Genomic DNA, 20,102 nt, shown 5'->3' with positions numbered 1-20,102 from the left:
AATAGCTTTCCAACGGTATATTATGGGGATTAAACGGACATCTGTGCAAGGAGTTATGCCCAGTTGAGTGAAGCACGTTCGCTGGAAAATTCGTCTGCGTTACGGTGACGTTACGGACCGTAACTCGTGTTACGGGCCGTAACAGTGAGCCGTAACACGGAGAAAATTTCCAGAGACTCACTGGAAATTTCCTCCAAGATACGGTCCGTCCTTCGTGTTACGGGCCGTACCTTGTGTTACGGACCGTAACACAGGGAAAATTTCCAGAAACTTACTGGAAATTTTCACCAAGGTACGACGCCAAGTTACGGTCCGTCCCTTGTGTTACGGGACCGTAACATGGACGTATCTTGGTCCGCAATTAAGTTTCGGGTCACCTGACTTCGGGAGGCCATAACCCTATCGTAAGTTGAGAATTTGGGAAAACTCAAAGAACGAAAGTTGTAGATAATTGAAATACCTTTCCAACCATAGGTCGTGGGTTCACAGGCGACATCGGGATAGGGAGATATGGACGTTTTAAGACAGAAAGGTCCCAACCCGTTTTCAAGTTGGGTCAACCCATTTTCCCATTGGTATATAAAGAAAATAAAAACCCTAGCAGCCTCCATATTCACAAATTTCAGATTTTTAGAGAGAGAAAGTGAGAGAGAGAGGAGAGCTAGAGAGAGAAAGTAGAGAATCAACCAAGTTTAAGGCCCCGAATCCCGAAGCTCATGAAGGATAAAGTGTAGTACAAGTTGTTGTCGTCATTTTAAGCTAAAGATCGGACTTGGGGGTGTTGATTTCGTGGTGACTACCCAAAAGGTAATATTTCTACTCCCTAATCACTTATAATTGTGAATTGATGAATTCTTGGGAGAATAATAATTGGGTTTGTTGAAGATGATTATATGAACTATGCTAGAATTGTTGGATTGTTGACTTGGGATTGTTGTATTCATATGGGTGATGAAGAATGATGTTAATTGCATCTAATTGGGATTGTAGAAATGACTAGAAGTAAAAGAATGGGGATTTGGTGAAGAAAACACCATTAATGAGGGTTATAGAGCTTCATGCCCACTAAGTGTTTGATAAAATGCTTAGATGAACAAAACATGGATATTGTTGCTAATATAGAATCCCTATGACTTGTATTGCTATAGATTGAAGTTGAAGGGGTTGAAGGACATTGTGATACGCTCAAAACCGGGAAGTTAAGGTATGTAGAACTTCCATCCACATGTGGGAATCTCTATGTTCTTCCCCATGATCCGTTTCGTAAAATCCATGAAGTTCAAATCCTAGGGCATTAAACCCAACATATTGGTAGCCCGTAATTATGTATTTATGTGCATGAATTTTGTATCTATATTCGTTATTGCATTCCTAATCTTCCATTACGGTTATTAGGAAATCCTAGCTTAATCCATGAATCATGAATTCTTCCTCATGTGTTCTCATTATGTTTATATGAAATTTTATGATTTCATCCAGCAAGTTACAAGCATGTTTTCAAGACAAGTATATATATATGATTTCGAACTATTGTTATTACTCATGAGCGAAAAACATGTTTTGCAAGACTATGACAAGTTATCTTATGAAACTATACAAGCAAGTTATGATTCATGAAAACCATGTACAAGCAAGTTATGATTCATGAAAACCATGTACAAGCAAGTTATGATTCATGAACACTATGTACAAGCAAGTTATGATTCATGATATACCATGGGCAGCAAGTGCCACTATTTGTCATGTTCATGTTTTGGGAGTTGCATTAATTACCGAGGAGGGTTTCAGATAGCCTGAAACTACGTAGCCACCGTAGGATGAGGATCGCTCCACCCATGTCCCGGACGATCTCTCATAATGATTGGATCCTTTCATATTTTATCAAATCTCATGTTCCCTGGCAAGGACTGAGTGTTCTGCTGGCGGGACGCAAGCACCAGACCATGGATCGGTTATAAGTTATTGCTCTCCCTACTTATCATGTTTTTACTAATGTTATATATATACATATGTATTGTCATGGGCGGCTTTCCAGCCATGCCCCATGACCCCTTGGGCGCGCCCCATGGCGCCATGGCAAGCCTCTCAGCGCCTAGCGCCATGGACGGCCCCGTGGTCTCGGACGCCCCAAGTGACAAGGTTGCTTCTGCCTATGTCACCCCATCTATGCCCCTCGCGCGCGCTCCTGCGCTGGCCGCGCCCCAACGCGTGCCCAGCGCCCAGTGTCAATGCAGCCCTGCTACAGTGCCAGCGCTCAGCGCCCAGTGCGCGCGCGCACAGTGCCCTGCGCGCATGACAGTGCCCCGACCGAGGGTGCACATGGACCTGCTCTAGTTAGGTCTCCTTTTTTGTTGTAATTATAGAGTAGTTTACTTTATGTATTTTGATTGTGTTTCTCTAGCAAGTCTATGTCTAGTTCTATGACTTGGGTTTTTATTTTTAAAGCATTATTAAGGGGGATCAAGCAATCAAAACTTTCAAGCAAGCAATCAATTCTCTGTACTGGTGTCTCTCCCCCTCGACACCGCTTGCTTTCTTTGTAATAGCTTTTCATTAATGCAAACAACTCTTTTCTCAATTCACTTTCATGTTCTCTCAATTGCTTTTGACATTGGTTTTCCCGCACGGCACTGACAGTCTCGTCTAGCGTGCGGAGGGGACCCCGGTTGGCGGACAGTAACCTTGGAATCATCGGTTGCTTAGCCTTACGTCGCCCTTCCAAGAAGTCTCAGGAAGGCGCCGCGTAACAGTTGGTATCAGAGCTTAGGCTCGACATCGGACGAGGGAACACGTTGCTATTGTTGTCACTTTCTGACCATGGTGAACCATGGAGACCGCCTCTTGATTTTGGAAACTGCGGTCAATAGATTTCGACTCGTGACCGAAAGGGTGGAGGACCTGGACCGCAGGATGCGGCAGGCCGAACAAGACATTGTGAATATTGCTACTGACACTGATGCAGCCGCACAGACGGCTGCCGCACAAAGAGATGAGGACCTAGCCCATAGGACTCAGGAGGCAGATAGAATGACTGCCATGCAAGTAACCATCGACAACTTGACTAATCAGCTCAATGTTGTCAACGCTGCCTTACAGGGCCTGCTCCGAGGAGGGGGCAATCCTATTGGGGGCGCGGCAAACATTGCCGCGGCACCCTAGAAACTCAAGATTCCTAAACCAAAGCCCTATCAGGGTGCTCGAAACGCCAAAGAAGTGGAAAATTTCATCTTTGACATCGAGCATTACTTCGACGCTGTGGGAGAACTGGAGGAGCCCAAGAAGGTAGCAACTGCTGCCATGTATTTACAAGGCGACGCCAAACTCTGGTGGCGTGTGAAATATGAAGCTATCAAGGCAAGTGAGGATGCTCTTGAGACATGGGAAGAACTAAAAGCAGCCATTCGTTTACAGTTCTTCCTCGAGAACGTCGAGTATAATGCACGGAGGAAACTTCGGGAACTCAGGCAAACGAAGTCAGTCCGAGATTATGTCCGCGAGTTCTCTGCACTCATGGTGAACATAAGGGACATGGGCGACAAGGACAAGCTTTTCACGTTCATGGAAGGTTTGAAACCCTATGCCCGCATGGAAATACAAAGACAAAGGGTGGATTCCTTGCCCAAGGCTATCCAAGTTGCGGAATGCCTCGGTGACTACCAAGTGGATGCTCGAAAGGATAGACCTCAACCACCAGCCCGTGGGGGATTCAAAGGGGGCCAATCCTACAATGCTGGCCCCAGCCGAAGTGGGGGAGATCGTAGTGTGACCAAATCTAAAGGTTCCTCCTCAGGCAACAATAGTGCTGCATCTCATAATAATGATCGAGGGCGGAAGCCCCCCTCAGGATGTCGTCATTGCGGCGGACCACATTGGAACAATGAATGCCCACAGGCACAGATGAACGCCCATCAAATTCTGGATGATGGGACGGATGATGATGAGGATGATGCGGATCAGACAGAACCAATAGGTGCTTTCAATGCACTTGTTTGTTCCATTTCCAACGCTGTAGAGGGCACCAGTGCCGGCATATGCAAAAAGAAGGACCCCAGCTCGACTGCCAAGGGGGGAAAGACAAAGGCAGGCAACGGGCCTCCTCCCCGCAAGGAGAAGACCCTGATGTTTGTCGACTTGAGAGTAAATGGCAGACCCATTAAGGCCATGATAGACACAGGTGCAACGCACAACTATCTGGCCACCACAGAAGTAGAACGCCTTGGCCTAGTTGTTGGAAAGGGTAAAGGTCGTGTCAAAGCTATCAACTCACCGCCCCAATTGGTGGGTGGGATAGCCAAAGGAGTGCCGGTAAAGATGGGTCCTTATGAAGGCAAGTTTGACTTGCGGGTAGTGATCATTGATGACTTCGACTTGATAGTGGGGTTGGAATTCATGAGACAAACTAACATCATTCCCATACCCTCCGCGGATGTGCTTCTGATGATGGGAGCAAACGGGGCCAAGCCCTGCATTGTCCCATGCACAACCATAAAGATGGCTTCAGGAAATATCTCTGCATTGCAGCTGAAGAAGGGGGTCCAGCGACAAGAACCCACATTCCTAGCTACCCTTTGCATTGAAGAGATTGAGCGTTCTTCGGGTCCCATTCCAATGCCCGTGAAGGAGCTCATGAAGGAATTTGAGGATGTCATGCCGCAAGATATGCCGAAACGACTCCCGCCTAGGCGGACGGTCGATCATGAAATTGAGTTAGTGCCGGGTGCGAAGCCACCTGCCCGGGCACCCTACAGAATGTCACAACCCGAACTCACCGAGCTTCGGAGACAGTTGACGGAGATGCTGGACACGGGGATCATCGTGCCCTCCAAGTCGCCTTATGGGTCACCTGTACTATTCCAAAAGAAACACGATGGCACCCTAAGGCTTTGTGTTGACTATAGGGCCCTCAACAAGATCACCGTGAAGAACAAGTACCCCATACCACTAATGGCGGACTTGTTTGACAGACTGGGCGGTGCCACAGTGTTCACCAAAATAGACCTGAAGACAGGTTATTGGCAAGTCCGCATTGCGGAAGGAGACGAGTCCAAGACGACATGTGTGACAAGATATGGCTCGTTCGACTTCCTGGTCATGTCGTTCGGTCTGACCAATGCTCCAGCCACGTTTTGCACTCTAATGAACCAGGTCTTTCGAGAATACATTGATGAATTTGTGGTGGTATACCTGGACGACATTGTGGTGTACAGCAAAACATTGGGCGAACACCTGGAGCACCTAAGGAAAGTCCTAAACCGGTTGCGGGAGCATGAATTGTACGTAAAGCTATCCAAGTGCTCCTTTGCTCAGAAACAGATTGACTTCCTTGGGCATGTTGTTGAAGAAGGTCGCATCAAGATGGACCAACAAAAGATCAAGGCTGTCACAGATTGGCCACCACCCAAGGATATCCATACCTTGAGGGCGTTCCTTGGCCTATGCAACTTTTATCGACGGTTCGTCAAGAACTACTCCCTCATTGCATTACCACTGACAGAGCTCCTCAAGAAGATCACACCTTGGGACTGGTCGCCAAAGAGAGCAGACGCTTTCAACTCACTAAAAGTGGCTATGTCTAGTAGCCCTGTTTTGGCCTTGCCCGACTTGACCAGACCCTTCGAAGTAGAGACGGATGCCTCTGATTACGCCTTGGGCGGAGTCTTGCTACAAGAGGGGCACCCGGTGGCCTACGAAAGTCGAAAACTGAAAGATGCGGAACGGCGCTATGCGGCTCATGAGAAAGAATTATTGGCTGTCGTCCATTGCTTGCGCCTTTGGAGGCACTATCTTTTGGGTTCCCCTTTCGTGGTGAAGATGGACAACACAGTTGTCAGTCACTTTATGACCCAGCCAAACCTAAATGGCCGCCAGGCTAGATGGCAGGAACTTCTAGCGGAATTTCACTTCAATCTAGAATACCGAAGTGGGAAGACCAATCATGTTGCGGATGCACTGAGTCGAAGGGTCGATCTAGCATCGGTATGCCTGCTTGCCACCCTTAGGGGGAGCGAGGTGGCTACCACCATAAAAGATCAAATCCAGGGCCTTCTCACCAAGGACCCTTCGGCACAGTATTTGGTTGACCTAGCAGGTCAAGGAAAAACTCGCCAGTTCTACATGGAAGATGGGTTCCTGAAAGCAAAAGGGAACCGCCTTTACGTTCCTAAAGGAGGAGATTTGCGGAGAACTCTCCTGATGGAATGTCACGATACTCTATGGGCAGGCCACCCTGGAGAAGAACGTACCATGGCATTGCTACGCCGTGCATATTATTGGCCCCAGATGGCAGATGATGTCGCTCAGTATGTGAAGACTTGCTTAGTATGCCAGAAAGACAAGTCTGACCGTTTGACACAAGCGGGCCTGTTGGAGCCCTTACCGGTCCCAAAGAGGCCTTGGGAAAGCGTCTCACTGGATTTCATCACCGGCTTACCCAAGGTTGGAGATCTCACGACTATCTTAGTCGTGGTTGATCGGTTTTCTAAGTATGCTACTTTCATTGCGGCACCCAAGTATATATCAGCAGAGGAGACGGCTCGACTCTTCTTTACCCATGTTGTCAAATATTGGGGCCTGCCCAAGGATATTGTTAGTGACCGCGACTCTCGCTTCACCAGCAACTTTTGGACCCAGCTCTTTAAGTGCTTGGGGTCTAAATTGAGCCACAGCTCGAGTTTTCACCCGCAATCCGATGGTCAGACGGAGCGGTTCAATGGCATGTTGGAGGAATACTTGCGGCACTTTGTTACCGGCTCGCAGAAGAATTGGGTGAAGCTATTGGATGCGGCCCAACTGTGTTTCAACTCACAAAAGAGCTCTAGCTCAAATAGGAGCGCTTTTGAAATTGTCACCGGGCAGCAACCGCTACTCCCACACACTGTGAATGCCCCAAACATGGCCAAATCTCCACGAGCAGCTAGCTTCTCCAAAGAATGGAAGCAGAATCTAGAGATAGTGCGGAGCTATCTGGTAAAAGCACAAAAGCGGATGAAGAGACATGCTGATCAGAATCGTCGCTTTGTGGAATATCAGGTTGGGGACAAGGTGATGGTGAAGATCCCCAAGAGATACCTATTTGCAGGGGTCCACAACCCTCGCCTGTTGCAAAAATACATTGGCCCTCTGTCCATTGAGAGGCGCATCGGGAAGGTAGCATACCTGGTGGACACCCCAGCTTGGTGGAAGATTCATCCTGTGTTCCATGTCAGTCTTTTAAAGCCTTTTCGAGAAGACACAGAGGACCCTTCACGCAGCCAGCTCACAATACCCAGTATTCGAGGCCCACAAGCAACTGCGAAAAGGGTGGTAGAAGCTATCCTCAACGATCGAGTCATACATGCCTCAAGGAAAGATCACCAAGAGTTCCTGGTGAAATGGCTGGGATGTGATGCTGAAGAGAATACGTGGGAGAGGGGCACCAGCCTCAAAGCCTACAAGCACCTGATCGATGACTACCTTGCAAGCAAGGCGCCGAGGACGTCGCCAACTCAGGTGGGGGAGAATGTCATGGGCGGCTTTCCAGCCATGCCCCATGACCCCTTGGGCGCACCCCATGGCGCCATGGCAAGCCTCTCAGCGCCTAGCGCCATGGACGGCCCCGTGGTCTCGGACGCCCCAAGTGACAAGGTTGCTTCTGCCTATGTCACCCCATCTATGCCCCTCGCGCGCGCTCCTGCGCTGGTCGCGCCCCAACGCGTGCCCAGCGCCCAGTGTCAATGCAGCCCTGCTACAGTGCCAGCGCCCAGTGCGCGCGCGCACAGTGCCCTGCGCGCATGACAGTGCCCCGACCGAGGGTGCACATGGACATGCTCTAGTTAGGTCTCCTTTTTTGTTGTAATTATAGAGTAGTTTACTTTATGTATTTTGATTGTGTTTCTCTAGCAAGTCTATGTCTAGTTCTATGACTTGGGTTTTTATTTTTAAAGCATTATTAGGGGCGATCAAGCAATCAAAACTTTCAAGCAAGCAATCAATTCTCTGTACTGGTGTCTCTCCCCCTCGACACCGCTTGCTTTCTTTGTAATAGCTTTTCATTAATGCAAACAACTCTTTTCTCAATTCACTTTCCTGTTCTCTCAATTGCTCTTGACATTGGTTTTCCCGCACGGCACTGACAGTCTCGTCTAGCGTGCGGAGGGGACCCCGGTTGGCGGACAGTAACCTTGGAATCATCGGTTGCTTAGCCTTACGTCGCCCTTCCAAGAAGTCTCAGGAAGGCGCCGCGTAACAGTACTCATGCTCATGTTCATGTCCAAGTTTTCAGTTTCAGTTCTCATAATGTTATTCCCTGTCCCATGTTATTTATTTCGGTTGCTTTACATACCAGTACATTCAATGTGCTGACGTCCCCTTTTATTGCCCGGGGGCCTGCATTTCACGATGCAGGTACAAACTTACAGGACGACGCCTCTGCTCATTAGGATCTGCACGTACCAGCTTATTGGTGAGCCCCATCTCATTCGGGGTTTACTTAATTGTTGTTTATGATTAGTTATGCATCTGAGGTATGCTGGGGGCCTTGTCCCGGTAAGTATGTATTCCAATCAGACTCATGATAGAGGTTTCATAGACCAGACAAGTCAGTTATGTCATGTCAGACAATTGGAGTCGTATAGTCATTTTGGCTCACTCATGTTTAAACAAGTATTTTATTAAGTATTATGACTTACCATGTTTTATAAAGGCTCATTATGCATTCATGTTATATTCCGCTTATGTTATGTATCATGATGATTCAGCAAGTCATGTGGTTCGCTCGGTCATATACAGTCAGGCACCGAGTGCCGTGTTACGTCCAGGCCATGGTTCGGGGCGTGACATTGTGAAACAAGGTTTTTCACAGAACTCCTCCTTGGGCAATACTCCTTTTGGCTAGCATTTATGAGTTCTCTTTTGTTTTTCAATTAGGAGCGCAAGGAAATGCCATCCTCTTAGAAAAATTTGTCATCTATAGTTTTCTTATATTATATTAATGGTCCCTTATATTAACCACAGTTTTCCTATGTTGTTAGGCCGAGTTTTCCCTAAAGGATTTGCAGTTGAGCGAATTTATCAAACTTGCAGTCTTGTATAAGCGCGGAGTTGATCAATATGAGAAGCCCTTTTTCCAATCTCAAGGAAGAAGCAGGAAGGAAAGGTTGGTTGCACGTTTTCTGGTAATGCCTCTTTTCTCTCTCCCCCTTGTACCTTTGCCGCCTTTGTGCTTTGTAAATAATATATTCTCCCTCCATTTCAATTTGCTTGTCTTAATTTGACTGGGCATGAAGTTTAACAAAATCAAGAAGACTTTTGAATTTTGTGATATTAAACTAAAGATGTGTGTAATGTACCAAAATGCACTTTAATTTTGTGGTCGTAAACATGCCATGTGGGACGTTGAAGTTAACGAGTTGCCAATAAGGAAAAATGCATTCTTTTTTAATCAAATAAAAAAGAAATTAAGACAAACAAATTGAAACAAAGGGAATAGCTACTTATACAAAAAAACTGAGCATGTCCATACATGTGACCTCCTCCTTTCTAGTTGTATTATTCATCAGGTAGGTATTGCAGAAGAAAGGATTGCCAGTTGTTCAAGCATCTGCGTAAGGAAGCCTTAGAAACAATCAATCACCTTTTTCTGCATTCTAGATTCACTGCCCAAATCTGGGCAAATTTTTTTAGTTCACCAAAGTGAACTGGACAATGCCAGAACACACTGCTGTTTTGCTGAGTTGCTGGATTAGAAGAGGGGGAAGTAAGAGCCAAAAGAAATGGTGGAGGATAATTCCGGCTTGCGTATGGTGGACAGTTTGGAAAGAAAGAAATGGGAGATGTTTTGAAGATAAGTCCGATTCCTTTCAGAAAGTGAAGTGGAATTGTATTGTACTTTCTACTTTTGGTGTAAAAAACATTGTATAGAAGATGTAGAAGAGATTTTTCAATTCTTAGGATCCTTGTAATCTACTGTTTTCTGTTTTCTTCCTTCCTTTTGTCTCCTTTCGGTGGTCGCCAGTATTCCCCTAAATACTGAGGAATACAACACCAACATACCCAGTGAAATTCCACAAAAGTGGGGTCTGGGGAAGGTAAAGTGTACACAGACCTTTACCTCTACCTTGGAAGATAGAGAGGCTGTTTCTGGTAGACCCTCAGCACAAGGATAAATGTTGAGGAATACAACAGCACCAATTTCAAAAAAAAAAAAAAAAAATCATCCACAATGGTTTTGCAAGATTGGTTGGATGAAATTTTGCATAAGCACAGTCAAATTCTCAATTCTAATCAATAAGCACTGACCATTTTTTGCAGTTTGTAAGCTCCCTAGACTTAGCCTAGCACTTTGTATAGGATCTTGCAACTTTACTTTACTCAATTACTTGTAACTCTTCTGTAAGTCGCATCTTCCTGATGATTTTTGTTAATTAAACACATTACTTCATCAAAAAAATGGTTTTCCCCATCTCAAATGGGATGGAGACAGAGTGATCCTCCATCACCTTTCCTATTCATTATAGCAATAGCAGGATTGAACAATAGGTTAAAAGACTGCACACAGGAGTGGATGGATTAATGGTTTTAATGTGGCTCAAGGTCAAGAAGACGGGTTAGAAATTACTCATCTACAATATGCTAATGAGACACCCTGGTTTTTTTGTGATGCTGAAGACAGTCAATTGAGTTACTTAAGGGTCATCCTTACATTTTTTGATGCCACCTCAGGTTTGCACATAAATTGGAGAAAGAGTCAGATGTTTCCTGCTAATGAAGTGGTGTAATGCAACAGAAGGTTGAGAAATTGGGTGGGGTAATTGGAAGTATTGCTACTATTTATCTAGGATTGCCTTTAGGTGCAAAAAGTAAATCCAAAGATATATGGTCTGAAATTTTAGAAAGATTTGAGGAAAGACTGGCAAGATGGAATGCACCCAAGGGTGTGGCCTAGTGGTCAATGAACTGGGTTGAGCACCATAAGGTCTGAGGTTCAAATCCCAACAAAGACAAAAACGCTAGGTGATTTCTTCCCATCTGTTCTGGTCTTGGTGGACAGAGTTACCTGGTACCTGCTGCTGGTGGGAGGTGACAAGTATCCCGTGGAATTAGTCGAGGTGCGCCCAAGCTAGCCCGGGCACCACGGTTATTAAGAAAGACTGGCACGATGGAAATCTCTCTCTCTCTCTCTCTCTCTCTCTCTCCTCGAAGATATGCTGATTTTGATTAACTCTGCTCTGGATACCTCCACTTCCTACCTACATAATGTCTCTGTTTCCTATACCTGTAAGTGTGGAAAAGAGGATAGATGTTTTGAGAAGAAATTTATTATGGCAGGGCAATAAAGAGAAGAGAGGTTTCCACTTAGTTAAATGGAAAAATTTGACCATTAGCAAAAAAGAAAGGCGTCTGGAATCAGGAAATTGAGGAAGCAAGACAAGTTTTTTTCTGATCAAGTGTTTATGGAGGTTCACAAAAGAAGAGCAAGTATTATTATGAGGCACAGTGATAAAAGCAAAGTATGGCAAAGAAGGATTTTGGATGACTAAAAGGGTGTCCACTACTTACAGAATAAGTTTGTGGAGAACCATCAGAAACTTATGGTTGAATCTCAAAGTCAGATTGAGATTATTATTTTTTTATCAAGTCAAGAAAAAATAAGTTCAACAAAGTCAGATTGAGATTTTGTCAAGCATGGCAGAAAAATCAGGTTTTGGGAGGATAAATGGTTGGTTAATGGAAATCTGAAGTTGATATTCCCTCATTTATATGATTTAAGTCTTCAACAGGAGCATGTTTTGAAGGAGGTCGGGTCCCCACAAGGGTGGAACCCATTTTTAGAAGGTTATTACACGTCTGGGAGGAGCCAAGGATAACAGAATTCTTCAAAACTTTGGACCAAAGCAAGGGCTGCAAGAGGGTGGAGATACACTGAGATGGCAAAACCGTTCAAGTGGAATTTATACAGTTAGTTCAGCTTATAAGGATTTGAATCAGGTCGAATCTCAGATTACATTTCGGCCATGGAAACATATTTGGAAAGTTAAGGTGTCTTATAAGGTGGTTTGCTTCTCCTGGTTGGTTGTAAGAGAAGCTCTGCTGATTCATGACAATCTTAGAAAGAGGGGAACTCAAGGTGTTTTGAAGATACCAATAGCAACTTACTGAAGGTTAAGATGAATTATATTCTTCTTTTTATTTTTTGGTGTAAATCTGAATATTTAGATGATCCTGAGGCAATCATAAATGTATTAGGTTTCTTGTAAGATGAGCAAGGCTGTTTTGTGTAGTTTATTTGCGAAGTAGTGTTTTATCTCTAGTTTCCTTTTGGTGTACTTTTGAGGTCCCTATTTTGGTTACATTGCAACTTTTGTGCTGATGTCTATATATACACAGGAATAAGTTACCTTCTCAAGAAAAAAACACTGGTGTACTCTACCGGAAAGACAACCAAGCAAAAGGTACCCATTATTGGTGGTGCCTATGCTGTTCCATGATGTGCTAAGTCAATTTATATCGCATATAACTACCAGCTTTGCTGTTCTTTAAAGTATCCAGAAGTAAATCCTTGAAACGGTCCTCTTCTTAAGCGTTGAAACAGTCCCACCAAAACTGGTTTTCTGGGTGGAAGAAAAAAAGACACCTATCCTGCCAAATGAATCTCCGGAAAAAAGGAATGAAATAGTCCGTGAATAATTTCTAGCAGATTATTACAGCGAGCAGTTAAGATGAGTTTAAGGTGATAGTTATAGTTCTAAACACTCAAGGAGTTCTACAGATCCTGCGATTTTTCTTTCATCTAAGGATGATTTTGCAAAGCTATTCAAAGCAGTTATCCAGTCAGGTGTCAAGTATTTATAATCATTGTTAAGTCTTGATAAAAGAAATTTTTTAACAATGTTAAGTCTTAACTGCAAAAACATTTGAAGACACAAATTATTGGAGGCATAACTAATGCAGTTTCAAAAAAAGAAGAGCTGGTACACTGACAACCCAAGGAATGGCATTTAATCTAGTATGAGCTTCTTAGCAATGGAAGCAAAAAGAACCTAGGACACAAGTACTCTAAAATTATGTGCAGTTGACAAAGCACCTGCTCCAGATGGTTTCATCATGGGTTTTTTCATCAAATGTTGGGAGGTGTTGAAGCAGGATATCATGAGTGCTTTCCAGAACTTCTATGATCAAGATATATTTGAAAGAAGTCTCAATGCCACATTCATAGCTCTTATACCAAAGAAAAAAAGGTGCTAAAGAACTGAGGGACTTCAGGCCTATTAGTTTGATAGGCAGCATTTATAAGATATTTTCAAAAGTGCTAACAGAAAGGTTAAAAGGTGTGATGGCTAAACTTGTAGACTCTCAACCAATGGCATTCATTAAAGGAAGGAAAATTATGGATGTTGTCTTAGTAGCCAATGAAGCAGTAGATTCCAGATTGAAGCAGAAGAAACCAGGAATTTTGTGCAAGCTTGACATTGAAAAAGCATATGACCATGTTAACTGGGAATATCTCCTGAATTTACTAGAGAGGATGGGTTTTGGACAGAAATGGATCCATTGGATCAAATATTGCATCTCAGCAGTGAGTTTCTCAGTTCTTATAAATGGTTCTCCAGTACCCAACCTTTATCAAAAAAAAAAAAAAAATGGTTCTCCAGCAGGATTTTTTTAGAGCACAAAGGGGCCTTAGACAAGGAGACCCTTTGTCACCTTTTTTGTTTTTATTAGCATTGGAGGGCCTAAACAACATGGTAAAAACAGCAAATGTGAATGGTTGGCTAAAAGGGTTTGATGTTGCTAGAGCTGGCAGAGATAATTTGGATGATGCCCTTTCTTTTGGATGGCCTGGGTACCGAGCTTCACCTCCAAAAGAAAGGAAGTTTCAAGATCTTGGGTCTATTATTCAAGGAAATGGGGAGATTGATGATGATGTCACACATCGTATTGGTACAGGGTGGATGAAGTGGAGACTAGCATCAGGAGTCTTTATGTGACAAGAAGGTGCCACCGAAACTTAAAGGCAAGTTCTACAAAGTGGTGGTTAGACCGACTATGTTGTATGGGACGGAGTATTGGCCAGTCAAGAACTCTCACGTTCAGAAGATGAAAGTAGCGGAAATGAGGATGTTGCGATGGATGTGTGGGCATACTAGGAGGGATAGGATTAGAAATGATGATATCCAGAACAAAGTGGGGGTGGCATCGGTGGAGGACAAGATGCGAGAAGTGCGATTGAGGTGGTTCGGACATGTGAAGAGGAGATGCCCGGATGCCCCAATAAGGAGGTGTGAGAGGTTGGCTATGAACGGTTTCAGAAGAGGTAGAGTTAGACCGAAGAAGTACGAGGGGGAGGTGATTAGACACGAGTTGGCGCAGTCCCAGCTTACCGAGGACATGACCTTAGATAGGCGGTTTTGGAGGGCACATATTAGAGTAGAAGGTTAGTAGGTAGTTAAGTATTGTCCCACTTATCCTTCCATGCTAGTAGTCGTAGTATTACTCTTGTAGTTTCTTGCTCGTTGATTTCTGTTACTATTTGTTATTTCTTGTACTTTGACTATTGTATTACCCTGTTTTCATGGTTTGTTCGTTATTCCTTTTTCGTCTTGCTTTGAATTGCTTGTTCCTATGCCGAGGGTCTACCGGAAACAGCCTCTCTACCATGGTAGAGGTAAGATCTGCGCACATTCTACCCTCCCCAGACCTCACTTTGTGGGATGTCACTGGGTATGTAATTGTTCTTGTTGTTGTTGGTTTTTGTACCCCATCAATGATGTACCAAATCTGGAGCTTCTAAATGCAGTCTTAGGCGGTGAAATTGGTACCTTACCAACTTCAATACCTTGGAATGCCTCTAGAAGCTAAATCTAAATCCACAGAAATCTGGAATAATGTGATTGAGAAGTGTGAAAAGAAATTGGCAAGATGGAAGACTCAGTATTTGTCTCTGGGTGGTAGATTGACTCTCATTAACTCAGTTCTTGATGCTCTTCCAAAATATATGATGTCCTTGTTTCCTATACCAGCAGGGATTATCAAGAGGTTGGATAGCATTAGGAGGAACTTTTTGTGGCAAGGGAACAAAGAAAGGAAAGGATACCACTTGGTCAAGCGGAAATCTCTACCGGAAGGTAAGAGCTATGGGGGATTGGGTATTAAGAATCTGAATATACAAAGCAAGGTACTCAGAATGAAATGGTTGTGGAGGTATACTAGTGAAAATCAACCTTTGTGGGGAAAGGTTATAAGAGCTAAATATGAGGAGGAAGATAATTGGATGACCAAAGAGGTTGCTACACCTTATGGAGTTAGCCTATGGAGATCCATCAGAGTCCTGTGCAATGAATTCAAGCAACATACCAGGATCAAAGTGGTTAATGGGGAAAAGACCGACTTTTGGAAGGATGATTGGCATGAGACAGGCAAACTGGAATTGTTTTTCCCAGACATGTAAGTCTGGTCTTACATCAACAAAGGACTATAGCAGCATTGTGGACACCTCAAGGATGGAGCTTCACTTTCAGAAGGCAACTTAATGATTGGAAAATCCAAAGAGTGGTTGATTTTCTCAGCATAATTGAGCAGTTCAATGGACTAGAGACAGGGCAAGATGTTTCATGGTGGCAGGATAATAATAAGCGCTCTTTCAAGGTGAATTTAGCTTACAGCAGGATGAACCACCCCAATCAACAGCTAAATAATTGGCCTTGGAAAAACATTTGCAAACCCAAAATCCCGCACAAAGTTGCATGTTTTGTGTGGCTTCTGGCTAAGGAAGCAGTCCTGACACAAGACAATTTGATGAGGAGAGGAATACCTCTATGCTCCAGATGTTTCTTTTGCGGTGAAAGAGCAAAGACAGTTAACCATCTATTCCTACAAAATGCAAGGTTACAGGACAACTTTGGAGATTATTCTTAAATCTTAAAGGCATATCATGGACTATGCCTGGAAAGATTACAGAAGCACTTCAGAGTTGGGAGGAAGCAGGGTTGTTGGCTAAGAACAGAGGTAGATGGAGGATTGTCCCTGCTTGCATCTGGTGGACAATTTGGAAAGAGAGGAATTCTAGATGTTTTGAGAATGTAGAGAATAGCATGCAGAAGGTCAAATTCAGTTGTATTTTGATCCTATGTTTTTGGTGTAATAGATATACTCAAATGACACTGTCTCTATCATTGATATTTTAGATTCAATATAGAACAGGAGAGTAGATTTTTGGAGTACTCTTGTAAATATGGTTTCAGTACAACCTATGTACTATTTTGCTCATTATGGAATATAGATACAGTTATCAGTTTCAAAAAAAAAAAAAAAAGGACTCTTATACCACACTAAAGATTAATTACCTTATACTTGTCCATTGTCAAAACATGTTTGCTCGACCAAAAATGACGACATGATTTTCTATTGATAAAGTAATAAATTTCAGAAAAAAGCTTGCATGTATACAAGAAGTATACCAGAAAAATAGAAAACCTTACCAGAAGACATGATTTTCTATAATAACACCCAACCATCTACATGTAGGAATCCAATGGGTGCACCAAAAAGAAATAAGGGAGAGCTATTCCCACATATACTTGAATTGGCTAGAGTTACAAACCACAGATTGTAGCCGCACGCAAAGTCATATAGAAACAGTACCTCAATTTACTCATGCGTCCAGCCAATCGCAAACCTATAGAACGAGTTCTTCGGCCTTTATGGAAAAGTAATGCATAAACTCCCTAAAATATAAAAATGGAAAAAGCCAATTAAGATGACTATAACAAAAACAGTTGAAGCATAATCTCACGTAGAAACATCACGCATAGAAACGCAGGTCAAACCGGATACTGCTGGTGTCCACCCAAGGTCAGTTCATGAGTTTTATCTATTGCGTCAATGAATGTCTCAAATTCACTTGCCAAATAAGAATCATCTAACAAAATCGGGAACATCAAAACCTGCAACTCAAAAAAGAGAGCTCTATCTCATCATAGAAATAAAAATAACAAATAATCACAAATGAAGATGGAATGGAAGAAAATGAGAAAGGAACAGGTGAAAAGTGCACACTGTAACCAGAGTGCATCCGCGCTCGACTTTCATTTTCGATGGTATTTGCACACTGATGCACATTAGAGATTATTTTCTTTTCACACACATTTAGAGATGATTCAGCTGGATAACCAGGCAGGTCAATCCATCTTGTTTACCAACAAGACAGATAATATCAGGCACTCACTTATACAGAAATTTCGTGTGTGTGTGTGTGTGTTTGTGGGGCATCTCAAGGAGAGCCCTTTTTCCTCCACTTAGCCTTATCCCCTACTAGATTAATGACACGAATTTAAACTTAACACTTCAAGTTTTTAGGTATTCTACGTCCATGTTGTTATTACCTTGTTAGTCATCCTTTGGTTGCTTGATTATGTTTTATTGCTGCTATTTCATTGGGTTTTGGATTCCCCTGTTGCAGTTTTCTTAGTAAGTAGCTATCCATTAGGGAGCTTGTGCAGCACTTTGGCTAGCAGGTTTCAGCTGGTTGACAGTAAGAAGTTTGCTAGATCTCCTAGCTATTTCCTTCATATATTCATAACTTATCATTGAGTATGAGCAGTTTTAAAATTAAGATATATTTGAAATTTGTATGTGATTGTTCCCTCCCCTTCTCTGCTTCTTACACCCTGTGTCCCTCTTCTTCTCTGAATTTTGGCTGCAGCAAACGCAGTCACCTCTTCCTCTACTCTTTTACCCCTCTCTTTCCCTCTCTTTATATATTTCCTTTCTTTCTCGTTCCTTTTTTTCACAATTTTCTGCTACTGCAACAGCTTTCTACCGCGATCTTTCTACTTGAGAGCAATCTAAAGTCTAAACTTGCTCTTTTATTACAATTAAAATTAAGGATGCTGCATCAACTGAATACAATCCTTCTCCTGGTACAACTTTTGGATAAAAGGAAAGACACATCCAGAAGCATGTGTATATCTAATGCAAATAATGAACCAAAAGGTTATTTGAAAAAGGAGGACCGCAAGTATTGGCGCTTCATATGAAGGGGGGAGAAAGGTGAATGGAAACACCTCAAGCATGATGCTAACAATTTCTCCACTGCCATGCACTATGTCGTACTCTCCACATCTTATTCTGTTATTAATCTCTTTAAGATGTTGACTGATTCTTTCTTCGTCAAGAGTGCGCAAGACCTCAAGAAGAGGACCAATGGTACTAGGGTCATATTCTGTACTATAAAGCTCTTGGGCTTGATGGTATTGACATATACATTGAGTGCACCGGCGCATTTCCCTAGATGTTCTGTCCAGTAGGAGCTTTAGAGGAGAATCACTGCGATCATCCTTAAAATAATTATAGAAAGTCTCCAGAAGAGGGCCCATCAGGTCCCAGGAACCACACCAAATATGATTTTCTTCGGGCAAAAAGATCAAGTAGTTGAATGCATCGGAAAACCTGCACACAAAGGAAAACGGACTAAATTTGGCTGGCACGTAGAAATGGGAAAAATAAAATTTTGATCAGTAAGAGAAAGATAAGAAGATAAATAAAAGGGGATATATTGAAATGGAAGTATGGCACGGTCTCCCTTTCGGTAGTTCTGAGTCTGATGATGAAACGAATGGCTAGTGGGGACACGTATAAGTACCTTTTGCTCCAACTAGGAAGGAGAATTGGGAAGTAGAAACTCAAGAACTTAGAACACATGGGTATGGGGTAGAAGAAGCAAACACGTGGAAGTCCAGATAAATTGAGAAGTTCTCTGACACTTGTAACCCTAACTCCATTCTTGAGCTCTGAATATCACAAGCCTGGTCTCTTTATTTTATGCTATTTACATTATTGCATTTTACGTAGCTTTCTACAAGGAAAAAAGGGTTCACTTGTCTTTCAAACAAAATGAATTGATTATCCTAAAGCCATTTTAGCGGTAAAAACATGGTTTATTCAAAAGAAGCAAACCATTCTTCTTTGAGGTGGCGGAAACGATGTCGCTTGAGAAGGTCAATGTCGTTGTCGTTGTCGTTGTCGTCTTCTTCTTCGATGCCCCTCCATCGGTCCAATAGCTCTCTCCTTGTCACCGCTTTCTTCGACATTCCTTCAATTCTTAGGGTTTTCGACCCTCCCAATTTTGCTCACTGTGAGGGTGGGAAACAACGAGTATCAAAATTTCTTTGCGCGTAAACGGAAATGCATCAAAATTCTCCTGTCTTTTACATTAGTTTTCTTTTCTTTTTCGGCGAAAACTCGGTTTGACAGAAATGGGCCTAGCGGGTAATTTAAAGTGATACGGCATTTCAAATATAACATCAATTTTATAACGCTATGCTCTTTATAAAATTATCCCATATAACAGATATCTTTTTTTTTAATAATATAATAATTGAACATCTTTATAAAAATAAAATATCTATGATCATCAATAATAAGTGTATAAATTTTAACTAAATATTTGATCATTTAATACACTATTTATGATAAAAAAAATATCATATGAATATATATATATATATATATATATATGTTCATTATTAAATAATTTTTCCTCATTGTACAAAGTGTGATTAAGTTTAGAATTTGACAATTAAAAATTAAAATTAGATTTTATACATCTTTTTTGCCTATAACAGCGAAGTTTTATTTAAATGTCAATGTTGTTATAGCTGTATATCAGTCATTCTCTATAACAGCTGAAAAATTTCAGACCCAACGATATTATTATAGAGAGGTTTGACTGTATAAGGGTTTTGGAATTAAATTAGGGCCTCATAATTAAATTATGGCCTACCATATAAGGCAAACTTTTAGTTATGCCTTAAGAAAAAAATTTGTCTTATGAGATAGACTTTTAGTTATGTCTTAAAGAAAAGTAATAATCAATTTCAAGGCAAAATCCATCGTGACCAAACACACTCACCAACATTGATTGGAATCGCTCTTTAAGCTCAATTTTCGTCTTAACCTTAGGTGTCACTCTACTCACAACACTTTGAGTAGTTTTAGTTGGGGATGGCCTCATATTCATTAGACAAGTACGCTCTTCAATGGGTGAGGGTCTAGAACATCCACCACCACCACTTGCAAATGTAGAACGACTATAAGTGGACTCCTCATGACCTCGAGGCTCATGTTCA

The 20,102-nt window shown here is 42.5% G+C and overlaps 1 protein-coding gene across 4 annotated transcripts in view; it reads right to left on the bottom strand.

The window, feature by feature from the left end:
* LOC132633602 (uncharacterized) overlaps positions 1-19,225 on the bottom strand; it is a 43,750-nt gene extending 24,525 nt beyond the window's left edge. For 2 of the 4 annotated variants that reach the window (XM_060350133.1, XM_060350134.1), the window contains exons 1-4: positions 18,931-19,225; positions 18,039-18,423; positions 16,803-16,919; positions 16,618-16,700 (exon numbers count right to left, since the gene is read on the bottom strand). In XM_060350133.1, coding sequence (XP_060206116.1) covers positions 16,618-16,700; positions 16,803-16,919; positions 18,039-18,423; positions 18,931-19,064 — 719 coding nt within the window. In that variant the 5' untranslated portion in view covers positions 19,065-19,225. The other 2 variants (XM_060350135.1, XM_060350136.1) reach the window with 2 other exon arrangements.
* Between the last annotated feature and the right edge of the window lie 877 nt (positions 19,226-20,102).

This window comes from Lycium barbarum, chromosome 3 (genome assembly GCF_019175385.1).
Source record: "Lycium barbarum isolate Lr01 chromosome 3, ASM1917538v2, whole genome shotgun sequence".
In the NCBI taxonomy this organism is placed as follows: domain Eukaryota; kingdom Viridiplantae; phylum Streptophyta; class Magnoliopsida; order Solanales; family Solanaceae; genus Lycium; species Lycium barbarum.
Note: the sequence above shows the minus strand (reverse complement) of the source record. Positions and strands in the feature narration are given on the sequence as shown.